This window comes from Sinohyriopsis cumingii, chromosome 2, assembly GCF_028554795.1.
Source record: "Sinohyriopsis cumingii isolate HCF-2022 chromosome 2, ASM2855479v2, whole genome shotgun sequence".
In the NCBI taxonomy this organism is placed as follows: domain Eukaryota; kingdom Metazoa; phylum Mollusca; class Bivalvia; order Unionida; family Unionidae; genus Sinohyriopsis; species Sinohyriopsis cumingii.
Genome location: NC_142962.1, coordinates 21,128,182 through 21,150,188, shown reverse-complemented (window position 1 = coordinate 21,150,188; position 22,007 = coordinate 21,128,182). Strand labels below are relative to the sequence as shown.

Genomic DNA, 22,007 nt, shown 5'->3' with positions numbered 1-22,007 from the left:
CACATTATGTACGCACGTTCGTTTTTATGTACACGGATACTTGCAGTCAACCGTCTTTATAAAAAAAAATCAAGTGGGACTACTGTATATGACTTTCAGGATATTATTATTATTATTATTACTGAATAACTACATAGATTTTTTAAAAAATGCTTTAAAAATATCTCTAGGTATGCAAACTAATGTCAGGAAAAATGAGAAAAGCAACAACATCGTTTAAAGAATTTAGCAGCTGACAGTTGCGACAAAACTGACCCCTAATAGAGGATATATTTGTGAATGGCATTGGAAATCTTTCAGTGCCATTTTCAGAAAGAGTCCTGCCCATTCCCTACAACAACACTATTTACTTCGACCATATATGGCCGTGTAACCCTTATATGGGACCCCACATTCCATAATTGGGAAGTGCGTTATTCATACGCCAAGAAATGTGCACCATTCTAGATTATATTAAAATGTATTAATTAATTATGGAATTTTTACAGTACAAAAACCTGCTTTTAAATTTCCTATAGTATTATTTGGTTTAAAAAGTAATTTCTACGCGATATGTCAGAATGCGGAACGATATAACTAGATCTATATTGTACCAGGCAGGAAGATGGAGGTAGTTCTCCGTCTCCGCATATGGTGAAGTCACAAACAAGGTTTAGCATGTTATAAGTTTCTTCCATTTGAGAAACTGAACATTTTCCCACACATGGAGGATACGAAACATATACATCAAACCTTTTCAAATCATATGGACCTCTTAAATGGGTCACATATCACGAACCAACCGGCTTTTCCAAACGCACCAACGTCTTTCGGTAACAAAATGTTAACTTTGGAGCAAGTTGACCCTTCCACACTGATTGATGAAGATGATTCGGACGAAGACAGCAAAGTGCTTAATACGGGACTCAAACCCGGGAAAAAGACAAAGGGAAGAGTCAAAATTAAAATGGAATTTATCGAAAATAAGTTGAGGCGGTACACAACCTTCAGCAAGCGAAAAACCGGCATAATGAAGAAGGTATGAATGAGCATGACTCGTACTGTTTTGGTCGCCCATATTTGGACTTCCTACTACGATTGTGTGTATTGATTTTATTATGTATTGGAATATAGATTTCCAGATCGTAACTTAGTGAGATTAAAAAGAATGTTTCTTAGTGAGATTAGAACGGAACGTTTCTTTGATTTTCTTTTACTAAACTATGGATATGAATAATAACAGTGTTAAGTGATACAAAGTTGGGGTAAAAATGTAAATCCATGTATTGCTGTAGCTTTGGAGTTCACATGTTCGAATAAGTCTTCTGTTATACATATTTTTGTTATTTTATAATTCACCCGACATATTTTGATTATTTGTAAAACCAAAAATGGTATGATATTAATTGTAAAATTATCAGTAGCATAAATGTAAATTACCACAGTGTCTGAAATACTAGTTGTATGCCTACCTCTGTACACTTTTTGTTGATTGCTTTTTGGAACAGTCAGTAGCTAGTCAAACATCAGATTCATGTTAATTATTATAATATCAAACGTGAACAAAATTCTGATGTTTTATTTCCCGTTTTGGTGCTGATAAATTTAACATTTGGATAAAATCTGTAGAATTTTGATGATTTTAATTGATTTCACAATAAGGTTTTTGAACAGTTCAGGCATACTATGCTTTCTTGGATTTGACAACAATGATGTTGGTAGGCTAATACAGCCCAGATGTGTACATCAAAATTGCTTTATTTTCACTGGCTGGTGGGTACTGAAGACAATAATGCAGTTTCTTTTGCAAGTTCACCTCATAATTATTATATTTGTCTACCATAGTGAAGCAGTTGACTTTAATTTTAGTACAAGATAAAGAAATTACTAGCTATAGCAGAAATGTTTTCCAGGCCTATGAGCTATCCACATTGACAGGGACACAAGTGATGTTGCTGGTAGCTAGCGAGACAGGTCATGTTTACACCTTTGCCACCCGAAAACTTCAGCCCATGATAACCAGTGAGAGTGGGAAGGCTTTGATACAAACTTGTCTTAATTCCCCTGATCCCCCACCCATGGCTCCAGGGCAGCAGCAGGCTATTGAACAGCGAATGAACCCAGGAGGATATGAGGAGCCTGAACTTACGTATGCCGTATCTGAAGATGAAACAAAGGTATTACTTTATCTTGCTTTTTTTTGTTTAGCTTAGTCAATCTTCTTCAAAATTCTTGATAGAAATTTTATTTTGTTTGTATTTTTCTCCAATAAGTTGTTGGATTTTTTTGTTTGTCAAAAACAACTGCAATGGGAGGATTTCTTTTTCTTTCTCATTAAATCATGGGCACTGTCAGAAATGGCCTCTGTGCATCCATTGTTGTGACAATTGTATTAATATTTTCCTGTGATATTTTCGTTTTGTCCCCCAATAAAAAGCATACTAGCAGCAGTAAGAGATCATGGTGCACCCATCATAATTCAAATAATAGAAGTAATTTATGGTACAAGGCTATCACTACAGGCCACAGTGATAGTTGAAGCATGAACAATAGAACTGGAAGTTGAAGAGAAAATTTTACCCACTATTTGAAAAAAAGATAATTTTTGGGAATATTGGAAGATTTTAATGACAAAATAAAATTATGACTTAAAAATATGTTTTTTTGTGCACATTCTATTGGTTTTCCTGCTTTTTAAAAAAATAATGCAGTTATCTTAAAATTTGGGATTGCATATGATAGAATAGACCTTGTGATGGAGCAATTATATTGTTGTAAACAGAAACAAAAACAACTAATACCTACCTTGATGCAGTTGTGTGTTTGTTTTGCATGCACTCTCAAGATGCTCTTGTTTTCAGAAAATTTTAAACATATACAATTATGGTCTGTTGATATTGTACAGGAAAAAAATATATAGTAACAGTGAATCTGTTTGTACAATATTTATTTTTTCTTTCATTCACAGGAATTTTAGGGGGAAGTTTCCTCCTCTGTGTGAAAACATTGTGAGATTTGTCTAATTACAGGAGGATTTAATGACATGTAAATAAAGTTGTCAGGAGTATATAACTAGAATGGGAATTGTGCCTGGTTTCCAGGCGCATATTGCTAGAATGGGAACTATGCCAGGTTTCCAGGAGTGTATTGCTAGAATGGGAATTATACCTGGTTTCCAGGCGCATATTGCTAGAATGGGAACTATGCCAGGTTTCCAGGAGTGTATTGCTAGAATGGGAATTATACCTGGTTGTTAGGGGTATATGGTTATAATGGGAATTGTGCCTGGTTTTCAGGATTGTTTTTGTAGAATGGGAATTGTGCCTGGTTTTCAGTAGCTTATAGCTAGAATATGAATTATGCCTGGTTTTCAGGAGTGTTTTTCTAGGATGTGAATTATGCCTGGTTGTCAGGAGTTGCTAGAATGGGAATTATGTCTGGTTTCAGTAGTATATTGCTAGAATAGGAATTATGCCTGCTTTTTGAGATGTGTATTGCTATAATGGGAATTATGTCTGCTTTTGAGATGTGTATTGCTAGAATGGGAATTATGTCTGGTTTCCAGGAGTGTATTGCTAGAATGGGAATTATGTCTGGTTTCAGGAGTATATTGCTAGAATGGGAATTATGTCTGGTTTTGAGATGTGTATTGCTAGAATGTGAATTATGCCTGGTTTCCAGTAGTGTATTGCTAGTATGGGAATTATTTCTGGTTTTCAGGAGTATATTGCTAGAATGGGAATTATGTCTGCTTTTGAGATGTGTATTGCTAGAATGGGAATTATGTCTGGTTTCCAGGAGTGTATTGCTAGAATGGGAATTATGTCTGGTTTCAGGAGTATATTGCTAGAATGGGAATTATGCCTGATTTCGAGATGTGTATTGCTAGAATGTGAATTATGCCTATTTCATGAGTGTATTGCTAGAATGGGAATTATGCCTGGTTGTCATGAGTAAAGTGGTAGAATGAGAATTGTGCCTGATTGTCAGGAGTATGTAGCTAGAATGGGAATTATGCCTCGTTTTCAGAGGTGTATTGTCTGGATGGGAATTATGCCTGTTTTTCAGGAGTGTATTGCTAGAATAGGAATTATGCCTGGTTGTCAGGAGTTTGTAGCTAGAATGGGAATTATGCCTTGTTTCCAGAGGTGTATTGTCTGAATGGGAATTATGCCTCGTTTTCAGGAGTATATTGCTAGAATAGGAATTGTGTCTGGTTGTCAGGAGTATAATGCTAGAATGGGAATTATTTCTGATTTTCAGGAGTATATTGCTAGAATAGGAATTGTGCATGGTTGTTAGAAGTATTGGAAATCTGTCTGGTTTTCAGATAATTGGGGCCTGGTATTGCCTCTTGGGAACCATTTGAAAAATTCCTTGCTGAGGATATAAAACAATTTGCCCTTTTCCAGATATTTTGGTACAAGATAGGAAGTACAGTACAGTATTTATGCATCTAATTAACACTTTTTGAGAGAACACAAAGATACTTTCACTAACCCTGATAAATTATTTTCAAATATTTTAATAGTTCTCATGGTGAGAGGCTAATTTTTCATAGTATGTTTCACAGAGTATATTTGATGTCTTTCCTTGACAATAGCTCCTAGCATGAAGGTAGAAAGTTTGGCTGGAGCAGAATTGGCATTAGTAGCTTATCAGCCTCCAGCAAGACATTTCAGCCCACACTGGAACATTTATAGCACTAAGCCATATAGACAGCAGCTGTGCCCACCTACCTGTGCACTCATGGTACTGTTGTAATCCTGATAAAATTTCATCCTAATATCAGTGATGGAAAGTCAATTGTTTAACAGCCCAGGCAAGGTCAAAATTTTGGTTGTCAAGTGAAATATGTCTTTGTTTAGTAATGAATATGAAGTGGGTGGGCAACATTTTTGTGTTATTTCCAAACAAATGCAGTACAAGGGAAGTAGAAACTCTGGATTTTTCCACCTTTTTGCATGCACTGAATGATTGGCAGGGATGATTTAGAAGTATAGAAATTATTGTCCACAAAGCAAGTCATATGTCCATTTTTTGTAAAGGGCTGTTTACTGTCCCATCCCCCAATTTTCTTCATATTGTTTATATTGCTTATATATCAGGTGGTGGTATTTCATTTCTGACAGAAATTTTGTGTGTATGTGCTGGTTACCACAGATACTTTCATGTACATGTTGAAAGTGATAACAAAAGACATTATAATTTACCATACATTCCCTGCATTTCTCATTAATGAACCTAGCCTTAAAACTATTCATTAAATTCAAAATAGTAATGTTAATATTTTTTTTCATTTTATGCCATGTAGAAAAGCAGTTTCTTGAAATAACAATAGAAAGTCAAATATTATTCTCAGTTTAGCAGTCCAATTAAAAATATTTTAATTTCATTGCACAATTAAATCAGTAATTCAAGTTTTAATTTTTATTTATTATTATGAGTTTGGAAACACATGATAATCAGATACCTACAGTATTACATGGTCAGTACACTTTGCCTGTGGTGTGCACAGTTTCATATTTTTGACATTATAACATGTTAACATATCACTTTATGTGATTCTGGTTGGTCCAAATAAGCCCATGAAATTATTGTGCTGTTTGACTGATATCATTGTACTGTTTGACTGATATCACGGGAAAGCTTTTTTAACCCCACTTTCTGGATATTTTTGTTTTCAGTGAACATTTTGGCTGCCATTTTTAGATTCAAGTCACGAAAGGAATTTGGAAAAAATGGTCTTGTCTCTCTGAATATGGCCAATTTACTCCCAGAGGTTTTTTTATGTCATGTATATCATAAATTATCATAACATGAAAAATGGCTAAAACACCCAAGACAAGAACAACAACAAAACAATAACAAGAAGTAAAATTAAGGCTATTGCTCAGTTGATAGCGGGGGTGGAGGGGGGTGGTATACCTGTATCATGGAATCCACCCTATATTCAAGCTTGGTTTAAATGTTAACTTTCAAACAATTTTTAACTCACATCTGTTCACAGAAGAATGTAGACATAAACCCATCTCCAAACTGACAAGTTTCTCCAACCAACAATGCATATTTGCGCAGTAAATATGTGGAAAAATTTCTGACTCAGAATGAAATTTGTTTGCATATTCTGAAGTCTTTTGTTCCAAATCCAATATTGCAAATATCCAGTCACAAATAAATTACAGTAAATATGGGAATTTCTTCATCTAGTAAATTTCTTTCACTTGAATATCACAACATCGTTATGTTTAATTGTAAAGGTGACAGTTTAGGTGATGTAAACATGGATCTTCAACTGTACTCATACTGGTAATGCATCAATGCGACATCAGTGATCAGATGCATTGGACATTCTGTATTGAAAAATGATTTTGTTGGTGTAGAATGTTCTGTTTATTAGGAGGGATGCTTGTTGGATTTAAAGTTTGTAACAAAAGTATAATCTACTTTTAAATGTTAATGCTAGTTCAACTTTGGGACTATTTTTTACACACGACAAATGAAAGGTGCAACATCTGTTACAATGAATGAAATTATTCATTATTCTTTCTGTCTAAATAATTTTCACTGAAATAAAAACTATGTGATAAAAGAATCTCAATTGGGTACTGATTTAATATTAAATTTATGAAACTCATTGAATAAATTATTCAGTGAGTTTAATAAATTCAATATCAAATCATTACCCATTTGAGATCCTCTATATCTTGTGCAGTGGCCCTCCAATCGAGAGACCTCTTAAGAAAGGTCATCCCATGCATAAGGCCTTGTTCTCAAGAAAGGCCACCTTATTTACAAGCCTTATTTTCAAGAAAGGCCACCTTATTTGCAAGAAAGGCCACCTTATTTGCAAGAAGGGCCACCTCATTAATGAGGCCCTATTGTTCGGCACCACAGTACAATTTTTCAGGAATTCCTTCAAGTCCCTTTTGAATCCCAGCTGGTGCACCTCCCCAAAAAGGGCCAGGTTGTGTGTTTGAGGTGGGGGAAAAACAGGATAAAAAGGTATAGACAGTCATTACAATGTGACATTTGTCTCTTGATATTGCTAAATATGTAATATTGTATTGAATGAAAATAAATTACATGGTGGACAACTGCAGTTCAGTTTCTTTAAATTTAGCTGTTCACACACAATTTAGTGTGCATGCTACAGCTGCACAAAAAGCCAGTGCTTCATTCTCAGATTTAAAATCTGTCAGTTTTTATACACAGCCATGCTCCAAAATGTTATGGATACTCAGTCTGTGACATTTCTTTGTGGAGCAAGCTTTGTTTCAAAACAAATTTATAGTGTGAAGTTGCATTCATTCTGTCAGATCCATCCCTTGTCTGATGGTTGTTTTCTTTGTGAAATAGATATCAGTAAACAAAATCAGTATAAACTGGTTTGACCTATCTAGTGAATGACACATTAACAAAAACGGCTTCAAATATATCAAAATTTATATTTTACCTTAAAGTGGGAATGGTAGAAAATGCCATTATTCATTATAGTCCTTAAAACTCCATCACAGCCATTTAGCACAACCTTACTCTATTTCATTCATTAAGTTCAACCATATCAATATGGAGTTGTGGAAAATTCCATTATTTAAGTATAGTCCTTAAACTCCATTTCATCCATCTTGTACAATGACATCAATATGGATTGGTAGAAAATGCCACTGTTTAGTCCTTAAACTCCATTTCATCCATTTTGTACAACCACATCAATATGGATTTGTAGAAAATGCACAATCTAATTAAAATCAGATCTCCACTGTCCTATGTTAAGATCAACAGTGATGGCTTAGGGGTCATGTTCTGGTGACCTATGTTATTTTCATAACTGTTAACATTTTAAGCCAGTCAGATGAAGTCAGATGAACCTTATGAATATGGACTGGTAGAAAATGTCATTCATTATAGTCCTTAAATGCCATTTTGTAGAACCACATAAATTTTGACTGGTAGAAAATGCCATTATTCAGTGTAGTCCTTAAATGCCATTTTGTAGAACCACATCAATATGGACTGGTAGAAAATGCCATTATTCAGTGTAGTCCTTAAATGCCATTTTGTAGAACCACATCAATATGGACTGGTAGAAAATGCCATTATTCAGTGTAGTCCTTAAACTCCATTTCAGCCATTCAGTACAATCTCATTAATATGGACTGGTAGAAAATGCCATTATTTAGTATAGTCCTTAAACTCCATTTCATCCATCTTGTACAACAACATCAATATGGACTGGTAGAAAATGCCATTATTTAGTATAGTCCTTAAACTCCATTTCATCCATCTTGTACAACAACATCAATATGGAGTTGTAGAAAATGCACAATCTGATTAAAATCAGATCTCCACTATCCTACATTAAGATCAACAGTGATGGCTTAGGAGTCATGTTCTGGTGACCTATGTTATTTTCATAATTGTTAACTTTTTAAGCCAGTCAAATGAAGTCTTATATCTTTGCATTTGGGTGACTGAACAGTGTGGCTGAAGAGTGTCAGTGTGTGCCAAATAATTTGATTCATTTTAAGATTTTTGAAAGCTGTATTTCCATTTGGCTAATTCAGAGGTCATCAGAACATGACCTATAAGCAGTCACTGTCAGATCTTTATGTTTAACAGTGGATTTCTGATTTTAGTAAGATTGAGAAAATGCCATCATTCCATAGTCCTTAAACACCATTTTGTAGAACCACATCAATATGGACTGGTAGAAAATGCCATTATTCATTATAGTACTTAAATTTCATTTTAGCCTTTCAGTACAGCCTCATCAATATGGACTGATAGAAAATGCCATTATTCAGTGTAGTCCTTAAACTTCATTTTAGCCATTCAGTACAACCTCATGAATATGGACTGATAGAAAATGCCATTATTCAGTGTAGTCCTTAAATGCCATTTTTTTAGAACCACATCAATATGGACTGGTAGAAAATGCCATTATTCAGTGTAGACCTTAAATGCCATTTTGTAGAACCACATCAATTTGGACTGGTAGAAAATGTAATTATTCAGTGTAGTCCTTAAACTCCATTTCAGCCATTCAGTACAATCTCATTAATATGGACTGGTAGAAAATGCCATTATTCATTGTAGTCCTTAAACTCCATTTCTGCCATTCAGTACAGCCTCATCAATATGGACTGGTAGAAAATGCTGTTATTCAGTGTAGTCCTTAAACTTCATTTTAGCCATTCAGTACAGCCTTATAAATATGGACTGGTAGAAAATGCCATCATTCAGTGTAGTCCTTAAACTCCATTTCAACCATTCAGTACAGTCTCATTTTTCAAAGCTGGCCGGTGTAGAACAGGAAGAAGAATTCCAGTTATCTCTCTTATTTCAGCTCAACAATTTAAAAAAAAGTTTGACCGTTAATTTAGATAATCTAATTCAAATCCCAGTTAATTCATCAACCTTTGTGTCAACTATCCAAGAGATACCTCTGCGTATTGCATTATTCAATGCCCATTCAGTAGGACCACCGGAAAAGCGCACATAAATAGTTAATTTTATCAACGACCAGAATATTGATGTCTTTTTCCTGACAGAAACATGGCTAAAAACATCAGGCGATGAGCCCAAGTGTGCTGATCTAACACCCACTGGTTACTCCTTCAAGTTGTTACCCCCCGTAATTCTTGCAGAGGTGGAATTGCTGTCATCACAAAGAACTCCATGATAAAACGTCTTAACCACACCACAGCATTCAATTTTGACCACACATCGTTTGAACTAGTCCAAACCACACTCACACTGGAGCAAAGGTCAGTCCATTTTTTCTGCTTATGCCACCCTCCTCCTACTAGAAAAAACAAGCTGGCTGACTCTGTCTTTTTGGAGCAGTTTCCAAATCTCCTGGACTATGGAAATTCAATAGGTGGCAACCTGATTATTCTTGGAGATTTCAACTGTAACTTTGACTGTCCAGGAATCCCAGATACATCAAAACTCATAGATTCCATTAATGTTTTCAACCTCAAAGAATCAGTTAACTAACCCACCCATAAACATGGTCACATTTTATACTGGATTCTTCATAGACCTGATGATAACATTCTACGGTCCTCCCTGGTATCCCTTGACCTTGCATCAGATCACCTCTGCATTATATGCCATCTTGACATATCAGTCCCTAACCTTCCACCTTTATCTGTTACTGAGAAAAATCGTCGTATGATATATATAACCAAACTAATGCACGACATCCAAGCTAACCTAACAACTTGTTTACCTCCTACTGCAGAACAACTTGATAACTGTCTGCGTTCATTGCTTGACAAACATGCCCCAGCTACCAAGTGCAGAGTGTCAATTCAGAAGTGTTCTCCATGGTATAGCAGTGTTAGGGACCAGCTTCGCACTGCTAAAAGAGACTGCCGTAAAGCTGAGAGGCTTTGGCTTTACACCAGACTCACTATTCATAAGCAAATCTATGAAGTCACTAAGAAGAATGTCACAAATATAGTCCATGAAGCGAAATCAGCCCACTACACTACTAAGATCATGGAACGTTCCAGATGCACAGAGCTCTTCGAGATTACTAACAAGCTAATGTCAAGGAACAAATCTACACCACTTCCGACTACCTTCTCTCTAGTCGACCTTCCGGACATGTTTACAAATTTCTTCTGTGACAAAGTACAAACCATTAGAGATAAGCTTGACACAACAATTTCAATTGACTCATCGTCACCACACAGTTGGGATACAGAATTTGAGCGGCGACCATTAGCAGCATTTGAACCTGTCTCTATGGATTTTGTAGGTACAATCCTGATGAAGAGTGCACCAAAGTCATGTGAACTTGATCATTGCTGCTTGAGTGCTTAGATCCAGTATTGCCTTCACTAACTGATGTTATTAATACCCCTCTCTCATCCAGGGAATTCCCATCATTTTTAAAAACTGCCATTGTAAAGCCTCTGCTGAAGAAACCAACACTAGACCATAATGATTTAAAGAACTACCGCCCAGTTTCTAATCTCCCATTCATATAAAAAATCTTAGAAAAGGTTGTTCTATCCCAGCTTTTATCTCATCATAATTCAAACAGTCTTTTTAGCAATGTACAATCTGCATATCGCCCTTGCCACAGTACTGAAACTACTCTTCTAAAAGTAGCTAATGACATTCTTTCTGCGTTGGATAGTGGAAAGATTACAGTCCTCACCCTCCTTGATTTGTCTGCAGCATTTGACACAATAGACCATGATATATTACTTCACTGTCTCCAGCATGTATTTGGCATTCATGATACAGCCTTACTGTGGTTCAAGTCCTACTTGGTCAACATGACACAAATTGTATCTGCAAATGGACTACACTCCAGCCCAGTTGATCTATGTTGTGGTGTTCCACAGGGGTCTGTTCTTGGACCTGTTCTCTTCATTCTGTACATTCAGTCGCTCTCAAGTGTCATAGATCATCATCCAGTGTCTCACCAATTGTACGCTGATGACACCCAAATATACAAATCTAGCCACCCAACTGAAGTTGATGCTACCATCCAAGGTGTAGAGAGGTGCATTTCTGATGTGAAATCATGGATGACATGTAACAAGCTGCAGATGAATGATGATAAAACTGAGGCCATTCTGATCACAACACAAAAACTTTCTCATTCACATCCTTTACCTCAAACAATAAATATCAGCAACACCAACATTAAATTCATACAGTCAGTACGAAATCTATTTGTTACACTGGACAGTACTCTTACATTGCACCAACATGTCATGAACATATGCAAGGCTGCATATCTTGAGCTGAGATGTATCAGCTCAGTTCGCAAATATCTTTCAGTTGATGCCACTAAAACACTTGCGTGTTCATTAGTACTTTCAAGACTGGACTATTGTAACTCAATTCTGTCTGGTTCATCTCAATACCTGCTCCAGAAACTTCAAAAAAGTTCAAAACACAGCTGCTCGGATCATACTTAGAGTACCACGATCAGAACACACCTCTCCGCTGCTCTGTACCCTACACTGGCTATCCATTCGATCCAGAATCAAACACAAAATTTGTTCTCTGTGCTACATTTCACTGTCTGACTCTAGTCCAACTTACCTATCCGACCTCACCCATGTGTAGTCCAACATACCTATCCGACCTCACCCATGTGTATACACCAGCAAGATACTTACGCTCCTCTTCTAACAACTGTATACTCATTATTCCAAGTATGAAAACAAAGTCATACGGACAGCGTTCTTTTGCATACCAGGGCCCAGCAGTGTGGAATGAATTGCCCACTGAACTTAGACACAAAGACATAGTGATCACATTCAGGAGGGCTCTCAAAACTCACTTATTTCGAATGCAAGAACAAACTTAAAGACCTAATAATGTTTCCTACCTTAAATATTCTCAGCATGTTTTTTTATGTTTTCTAATTTCATGTTGTTTGTTTTTGTAATCATATCATTATATGTTTTTTATGTTATAGGTGTTGTCTAATGTTGTAAAGTGCTTAGAGCTTCTAAAGATTAGGCGCTATACAAAGTCCTCATTATTATTATTATTATTACTCCTTGGCATCCGTCCGTCTACGAGAGACGATGGCATAGCTCCAAAGTATGCTTTTGCTTATCCTTCTTTTTAGCTCTCTTTTCAGCTTGCTTTATTCTTCTCTTTTCCTCTGTGTTTTGAACTCCCTGCCTGACAGCTAGACGCCAGCTGGAACGGTTGTTTGCACAGCTCTCCCAGTCGTTGACATTGATGTTTGCTGTCTTCACATCCTTCTTGCAAACATCTTTGTAGCGCAGATGTGGTCGTCCAGTTGGTCGTGCACCTTCTGCTAACTCCCCATATAACAGGTCCTTGGGAATGCGACCTGGGTCCATTCTCTTGACATGGCCGAGCCAGCAAAGGCGCCTCTCGCTGAGTATGGAGAACATGTTATTCATGTTGGCGCGTTCTAGAACCTCTGTGTTGGGTACTTTGTCCTGCCACTGGATGTGCAGAATGCGCCGCAGACATCTCAGGTGGAAGCTGTTGAGTTTCCTCTCGTGTCTTGCATAGGTGGTCCATGTTTCGCTGCTGTAGAGAAGTGAGCTGAGCACGCACGCTTGGTAGACACGCAGTTTGGTCTTCTCTGTGAGGTTGGGGTTGTTCCAGACCCTCTGGTTAAGTTTGGCCATCACTGCTGCTGCCTTGGCAATCCTGCCGCCCACCTCAGAATCAATGGAGAGTGAGCTGGAGATGTTAGACCCGAGGTATGTGAAGTTCTCGACAACTCCAAATTGTACCCATCGATGGAGACAGAGGGAGGGGAGTCTGTGTCCTGTGCCATGACATTTGTTTTCTTCAAACTGATGGTCAGTCCAAATTCCTTACATGCATGGGAGAGGCAGCATACCAGCTGCTGAAGTCCATCTTCCGTGTGTAATGTCAAGGCTGCATCGTCGGCAAAGAGCAATTCACGGATGAGTACCTCTGTGACTTTAGTCTTAGCACGGAGACGGGCAATGTTGAACAGCTTGCCGTCAGCCCTGGTATGGATGTACACTCCCTCGCTGCAGTCCTTGAATGCGTACTGGAGAAGCATGGAGAAGAAGATGGCAAAGAGCGTTGGTGCAAGGACACAGCCTTGTTTGACTCCGCTAACGACTGGGAATGCTTCAGATGTTGCGCCATTGAAGCACACTGTGCTGTGCATGTTCTCGTGGAATGACATAATGACAGCAAGCAGACGTGGGGGGCAGCCGATCTTCTTCAGGAGTCTGAAGAGTCCACTCCAACTAACCATGTCAAACGCCTTCGTCAGGTCTATGAAGGCAATGTAGAGGGGCATCCGCTGCTTGTGACACTTCTCCTGCAGCTGACGTAGTGAGAAGATCATGTCTACAGTTGACCTGCCGGCTCGAAATCCACACTGGGATTCTGGGTAGACGCGGGAGGCTAGGATCTGCAAGCGTGCCAAGGCAACACGGGCGAAGGCCTTTCCGACGATGCTGAGGAGGGAGATGCCCTGATAGTTGTTGCAGTCGCTACGGTCTCCTTTGTTTTTGTACAAAGTGACGATGTTGGCGTCACGCATGTCCTGTGGGATGTATCCCTGTTCCCAGCAAAGGCAGAGGAGTGTGTGTAGGGGCTGGAGCAGTGCTGGTTTTCCGCTCCTAAGGACTTCAGGCGGAATGCCGTCGCTTCCAGGAGCCTTCCCACAGGCAAGGCAATCGATGGCTTTTCCGAGCTCTTCCAGGGTGGGCTGTGTGTCTAGCTCCTCCATGACAGGCAGGTCTGGAATGGCGTCCAGGGCAGTTCCAGTGACATTGTTTTGGGTTGCATATGGCTCGAGATAGTGCTCAACCCATCGCTGCAGTTGTTTCCCCTGGTCTGTGATGACTTCGCCCGTCTTGGACTTGAGGGGGGGCGGTCTTGTAGCTGGGGGGGCCTGTTGCCTTTTTGATACCCTCATACATTCCTCTTGTATCCCCGGTGTCAGCAGCTGTCTGTATACTGTTGCAAAGGTTCAGCCAGTAGGTGATGGTACAGCGGCGGGCGGTCTTCTGCGCGTTACTCCTTGCAATCCTGAGGGCTTGTAGTGTTCTGGGGCTAGGTGCAGCCTTGTATGCCAGGAGGGCTTTCCTCTTTGCCTCAGTCACGGGCTCCATCTCCTCCCAGTTTGCCTCATACCAGTCGACATTCTTTCGTTCCCTCTTCCCGTAAGCTGTGATGGCTGAATTGTACTCAGAGTCACGGATATGGGACCACTTGGAATCAATGGTATCATCAGGTGTCACTTTGGTGAGGGCTTCCTTCAATTTGCTGATGAACTGCTGTGTTTTCTCTGGGTTGCTTGCACAGCAGGTGTTGATACATGGGTGACCCTTCTTCTTGGCGTGGTGCAGCTTCTTTGGTAATATTCGCACCTTGCTGGCCACGAGGGAATGGTCCGTGTCACAATCGGCACTGTGGTAGCTGCGGGTAAGGAGGACACTGGCCAGTTCTGCACGCCTGGTGATGACGAGGTCTAGCTGGTGCCAGTGGCGTGAACGTGGGTGTAATAATAATAATAATATTATTATTAATATGGGGTGCTTTGAAGAATTTTTATTTTTCATCTTGAGTTTATTGAATTGCATGTTTTGTGAGAAACTGAGTTGCATTGGTGTCAAAATAACTTAAGTTAATTATGTACATGCTTTTTCCTTTTAAGTTTGTTGTTTTATTGTTTTTATGCTACAAGAGTGGCACACTGTTTGTGATATTTACAGCCTTACTGGGGGCAGTACTGGCTCAGATAAGGGCTATTACACTTCCATATAGTTACCAGAAACAGACCCCTCCAGCTGATAAAGTTCTGAAACCTATGTATGGGAGCCTGGCACATGTATCCTATCTATCTTTGGATTGCATCCTCTTGAGGAATGATGGTATTTTCAGCATTTTATTTTGGATGGGTCCCAGAGATATTAACTTTTTGGTCAGACCCTTGAGGCCCCTATTAAAATTCTGTGCATTTGTTTTAGGTGCTTAGTAAATCAGTGGCAGGCAGGGAGGTAAGTATTGCTTTAGGAGTTATTTCTGAACCTGTCACTGATAGCACCAAAATCAAGAACAGCAATTTAAAAAGAGCTTTCAGTACTCTGGTACAGTTCTGTGGAACAAGCTTCCACTACATGTAAAATCTGCTGAAAATATTACGGTGTTTAAGAAGAGATATCATGAGCATGTATGTGGTTCTAATAGATAATAGAATTTAGTATTTTAATACTAAACATGTTAAAAGAAACAGTAATTATTGCTATCTTTCCTATAATGCACATTGTTATAATCCCCTTAAGAGGGCCTCAAGGGAGAATAGTCCTTGGCTAATGAGTCACCCTCTATAAACAAAGTATTATTATTATTATTATATGTTTTTGTTTGCCTAATCCAAACAGGCCTTATAAATTTCCACCATTAGGCCTTGGGGTCACAAGTATGTCGAGCCCAGATTTTTCACCTTTTTATCCCCCAGTTTACATGTAAAATTGTCTAATCCGCTGGGAAATTTTCCACTCTGTTTTAGTCTCTATTTACATATAAAAATTGATAAGCACAATGAGAAATTTGTCACCTTGTTTAGCATGATTTTATACATAAATAAGTCTATAGTATTAGCACACCCTCTCATTTGTTTGTACCACCTACTAGCGCTGACAAGAGGGGGATAATTTGATATATATCCCTAGGGCCTTGGGCCATAAGGGGGCATGGGCCTGACAACGCTTTTTCATTTTATAAAAGAAACATTTGTTTGAACAAGAACTGGAGGGGCCTGGGTGTTTCTTACCCCAGGGCCTGTGAACACTTTACGGTCCTGCCCCTACCGATGTTAAAAAGAAAACATATCAAGGATATAAAAACTACACAAAACTTAGTCCTTGATTTATAATTTCTAACCTGATTGTTACCAAGTTATTTCTAACACTGTCAGATTATTGGTGTTTCAACAGAAACAGAAGCACTTGATGTAAACAAGTAAACATGACTGCTTACCATCTATTTCTGGTTCCTAGAATATTATTTCCAGTAAAAATTGTGTCATCTGCGACCAATATTTGCATTGACTAGCTTGAAAATTTCTTTAAAAAATTTGAACAAATAAATAGGAGGAACTCTTGTATACATGTGTTCAAAACGATAAAAGGCCAAGAATTTATGGAATTGAGATTTTCAAAGACGGTGAACTGCATCAGTTCCTTGAAGACATAGATCGGTCCAAGCAGATATATCAACCATGTTGCTAAAAGAAACTCTCATTTCATTCAAAATGCCAGCAAGCTGACAGTATTTTGAACCCCGTGGTGACAATGAGGTTAGAGCAGAACTTAAAACTCCATGAATGAGTTTTATGCATTTTTTGTATCATTGAGTTTTTAAAATCCATGGTGGGATACAAACAATGGTGAGAGAATACTATAGCTTAAAAATATTACATGCATATATCTAGCTACCTTGAATGTACTTTCTGGCACACCGCCAGCTTTTGTGCTACTATGGTATGGGATAATGTTGGGAGGAATTTGTATTTCATTAGGGTCTAGATTGCACATTCTTGCTTTTCAAGCAAAAACTAAATAAATTCAGACATTACAGTTTTTGCAAAGGTTTTCATGGAAGTAATTTACTGGTAAGTGCAAAATGGAAGACCCCCCCCCCCCCCCGAACTGTCTTTAATTGCATCCTAATTATGTTCATTAACATCCATTTCCTTCAGTGAGGATCAAACCTCCAGCACTTGTATCAAGCTTTTAATTTATTTGCCTTAATCTTGAGACACTGTTCTGCTGAGGCACAGTTTTGGCACTCAAGTACCAGGCTTGTACTTCCTGGCACACTTCTGGTATAATTTTGCAAAAGAAAATTTAAAAAAATTATAGCTACCTTACATCTGAGTGTGTTTGAAATTGGGCAAACTAATTTTAGATAAACTTTTGTTAATGCTGAACTTGTGTAATAAAAAGTTAATTGTGTATATGATACAGATTCCCAGTTCTGTTATATGCCAGCAGAAGTTTCTAATGTTAACCAGGGTTATGGAAATGAGGAACGACAGATTCACAAGTTCTAGTGTTGTTTCTATGTACATCAAAAATTGTGAATAGACTGTCAAATGACTTGCCGTAAAGATTTATTACTGTTCATTTACGAAGTGTAAGTTACAAGCATATATTGCTTTTTAATAGAGGAATAGCATACAACTGCCACTTATTTTGCACACAAGTATAATTTATTCCCAACATTTTATATTGCTGATATGCCAGAATCAAAGATTCACTATTGAGACACTGGAGCATATGATTTACAGTATGTACTTATGTTTGACCACACTTGCAGTGCAGTTTGTGTAAAAATAAAATTTCTTTAAGTTTTCTTGAATCTACCTTGATGAAGATGTCAAATTTATAGGTATATGAAAGAAAGCAAGACAACCTAAGTCAGCTCCAGATTTAAAATAACTGTGATTTTTAATCTGATAATTGAATTTAAATTTTGACAACTTTTAATGTTTGTAAATTTTCTAAAGTCATGATAATTTCCAAATTTTCAACTTATATATATATATATATATATATATATATATATATATATATATATATATATATATATATTTCAAGTATTTTCATTAATAATTATCTCAAAATAATCTCTAGGGAGAAATATTCCTGTGAATTTTATCAGTCCTTTGTTCCATATTAAAGTAAAATCTTTTACATGAATTCAGACATTTTGTATATCTTGCTTAGGCATTTGCCTTTAATGCAGTTTACAGCTGTAGCAATAGAAGGAATGTGGTGAGAACTTGGAGAGATGGTGCTTGCCCGTGTACAGACCCATATAGAACCATATGTAAGACTCCCTAAAATGTGTTCGCTTCATTGATTCTCATCTATTGTTATGCATCGGTGAATCAAGTTTTATTTTATAAATAATTACTTACTGTTGCTTTGTGGCAGATAGTCTAAATGTTTTGAAACTTGTAAACTGAAAATGGCATGTCTTAGGTTTGTTTCTGATGGAACTCTTTGGTAGCAGAGAATCCCAGTCAGAGCTCTACCTGGCTTCTATAGGCACATGCTAAATTTGGCTGTCTGCCTGCCCTTTCCTGGCATATTTTTGCCATGTGTTGGTTCTAGCTTATGTTGTTCTGTAATTCTTATCTGGGGAGGCTCCTTGGGGGCAATTGTAACAGTATGTTGCAGTCCCAACAGCTGTTTATAGTCTTCAGGTTCCTCTTAAGTAAGTCTGTGTGTCAGATAGAAAATATTGTGGACTGGCACTTAATGACACCACATGTGATGCAGGGCCCCTAAATATCATTATGAGAACGTTATTAATATGAAATGTATCAAAATTAGAAGTTTGATAAATTTCAAGATTTCCAACACATTGATAGACCCCGACATTGGGTCTTGTTCTGTTAACCTTTAAATTCACCAATCAATTACAGCTTTTACCTTTTTTAAAAGTCATAATCTTAATTTGGATCATATCGTTTCTGACAAAAAACCTTTACAATGCATGTGAGATCTACTTACAATACTCTGAATTTTAATCAGACTGGTCAAAACGGTAAACACAAATTTTTATTCAAGTCAATCAGATGTATAAATATACTGTCTGTGGCGTTCTACGAATGCTCTGTTATGAGTTGGGGGTGGGGTGCTCCTAATATTTATTTGAATTACTATGGAATTCCCACCCTGGCTCGTTTTTGTAGGAAGTGAAATTAGTCTAGAGAGAGATACAGCTCCGAGCCCCCCAGTCAGCAATACCGACAATTAAATTATTAAGAACACAAAGGTGAAATTTAAAAGAATAACAATTTAATACAATTTAAACGATATTAATTTCTCAACCAATCTTCTTCCTCTCGACCATGTAACAACCTATTTCATCACGTGATTATAGTGTGAGATGGCTTTCCCCTGTACTTGGTTTCTACTCATCTGTGCTCTACTCTGCTAATTCCTTTCCTCCTTCCGGTGTTCTCCATACTCCGATTCTTCCTGTACTCTCCTTGTCTCCTTTTTTCCTCCCCCTTCTCTCTCTCTCTTTCTCTAGCAACTAGGCTTGTTCTCTGCCTACTGCCTTGTTCTTTCCTGTCTCTCTGAGACTTGGGACTTGACTACCTGGTAGTTCTGTCCCCAAAAGCTTCCTGTGAATACACAAGGACGTTAGCATGTTTCGTTAGCTATCTCGCTCACACTAAATCAACAATCAATCATCAGATAGAGGCTATCTATTCGTGCACATCAAAAACCACACACGTTCTTACAGAAAACAACGTTGCAATAAAGAGCGGTATCCTACTTATCATACAGACATTACTAAATTGCGTCACATCAATATATTCTTAATCTCATTATTCTGAACAGTATCACAACAAACAGATGCATTTCTGTACATTACACTGCCACAAGTGTACACAAATATTCAAATATCCATATTATTTAAATTTACACACTGCAACCATTTCCAAATTTACAATTTAATTCAACAATTGCAAAATCTAGAATATCACATAAATAAATACACTAGTTTACCATGAAGTAACCAGATACCGAACTACAATATTAATTCTGACAACGAGCTAGCAGTCTACATAATCATAGCTCATTTCTCAAGTACGCATGTAAATTAAACAATACAAAGGTAATTCTACGTACTAACAATGCTAGTAAGTAAATATACATACTGCACATAATTACAATTACAATGCCATAACATTCTGCAACAATCGAGCAAATAACTCACTGACCTTTACGAAGCTTTCTGTCCTTGAATGTACCAAGGTTTCGTTTCCCGCCAATTCACGAGTGGCTTCCTTGGAGTTATTGCCACAACTTCTCAGCACGATGTTTCACAATGACTAATTTGTTCCCAATTCTGGTTTGAATTGATGGCCCCACCTTCCTCAGTTCCGATTGGATATCAATTCTACCCCAGTCAGTCCATCTTAACAGACGAGCCTCAAAGCTTCCAATGTCTACATGTTAGTTTTGACACCTAACGATGTGGGCTTTTGTACAACACGAATCGCTACGATATGCGCAGGGTCTACATACACATGACGCTAACCCATTCCTTTGTTCCTGACTTACGTAATCGCAGGCAGGCAAATGGGACACTGTCAATCTGGTTTTACCCATGTGAGGTGGCTTCTTAAGACAGGTGGTTACTTAATAGTGGTTCAATATTTACATCATGACTAATGGTTCTTTGAAGAACTGTCTGTTGAAGATAGATAATTGCTTAATATAGGATACCTTCAAGCGTATAATTATACAAAAGCTGTAAATTACTGACAGAACAAAGTTTTCTTACATTTCATTTTAAACAAGGTCTTTCTCATTACCAAGAAGCAAAACTACCCAAAATAAAGTGATGAAAAAGTAAAAACTCAAAGATTTAAAACCTGAAGAATTAGCTACTAGACATTGCTGGATGTATTGTCATTTTAGGCATGCTCTTATGAGCATGTTTTACGTATGCATGCCACAAGGGAGAGCATATATTATTATTATTATTATTATTATTATTATTTTTATTATTATTAATTTCGAACTTAAAATATAAGTTAATATCTGCAATAGTAAGATTGTAACAAGTCTGTGTGATATTATTTTTAATATACCCCCCCCCCCATGTATTATGCCTTCTTTGGCATAATTTAATATTTACACTTAATTACATAAATAAGGTACCAGATTTTGTTCCACCTCATAATGAATAAAATAATTTGAGCACACAGATGAACAAATATTTTATGATTCAGATCTTGTCAGACATTGATTTTTTTTTCCATTACAACATCGGTAATTAGTAGAAAGGGATCATCCATATATGACAGTATGCAAGTTTGGTGGATTTCAGTCCCCTCCCACCCTCGTCACAAAAGTTAAGACCCCTCTCATTTATGACATCACAAGCTTCCCCCCACTCCCCCCCAAGCAATTGTTAGAAATAAACTTGGTTAGAAATCACTTTATATAGAAAAACACAACTACAAATATTTACCTCATTCTGAATTATTTATTACTTTAAAAAATATTTCGATCAATCCTGGTGTAGTTCTCTGGAAACCTATATTAGACCTCATTGTATATACAAGCATTTATTTATGATACAATTCTCGGCTAATACAGCTAATTCTGCATGCCTGTTGCAATTAATACATTATATAAAGACATTTCAGTATAAAAATATGTGGGAGGGTGGGAAAAAACAACTGTCTTTTCTCCATTTTAAGTTGTACTCTGATGCAGTGAAAAAAAAACATTATTAGTCTCGACTGAGCATTGTCAGGCAGTGGAATGATGAGAATGTGGAATGCACAATCAGACTATTTAGTGAATCAATTAAAGAATTTGATTGAATTGTCAGAAACTGAATCATATAAGTTTCACATAGTGGAAGAATGCCGTTGGATAATCTCAGATAGGCTACGATACTGTGTTCTTTGGCAAGGTACTTTACTCCAGTTGCATAAAGACTTAGCTTGTGTTGATGTGGTGTATAACACTAATCCA

At 37.5% G+C, this 22,007-nt stretch overlaps 1 protein-coding gene across 4 annotated transcripts in view; it reads left to right on the top strand.

The window, feature by feature from the left end:
* Window positions 1-611: 611 nt before the first annotated feature.
* Window positions 612-22,007, top strand: part of LOC149804440 (serum response factor-like) — a 50,855-nt gene continuing 29,459 nt past the window's right edge. For all 4 annotated transcript variants that reach the window (XM_089940426.1, XM_089940413.1, XM_089940417.1 and 1 more), the window contains exons 1-2: window positions 612-1,018; window positions 1,893-2,156. In XM_089940426.1, the coding sequence (XP_089796552.1) occupies window positions 704-1,018; window positions 1,893-2,156 (579 nt within the window). In that variant the 5' untranslated portion in view covers window positions 612-703. The remainder of the gene's footprint in view (window positions 1,019-1,892; window positions 2,157-22,007) is intronic.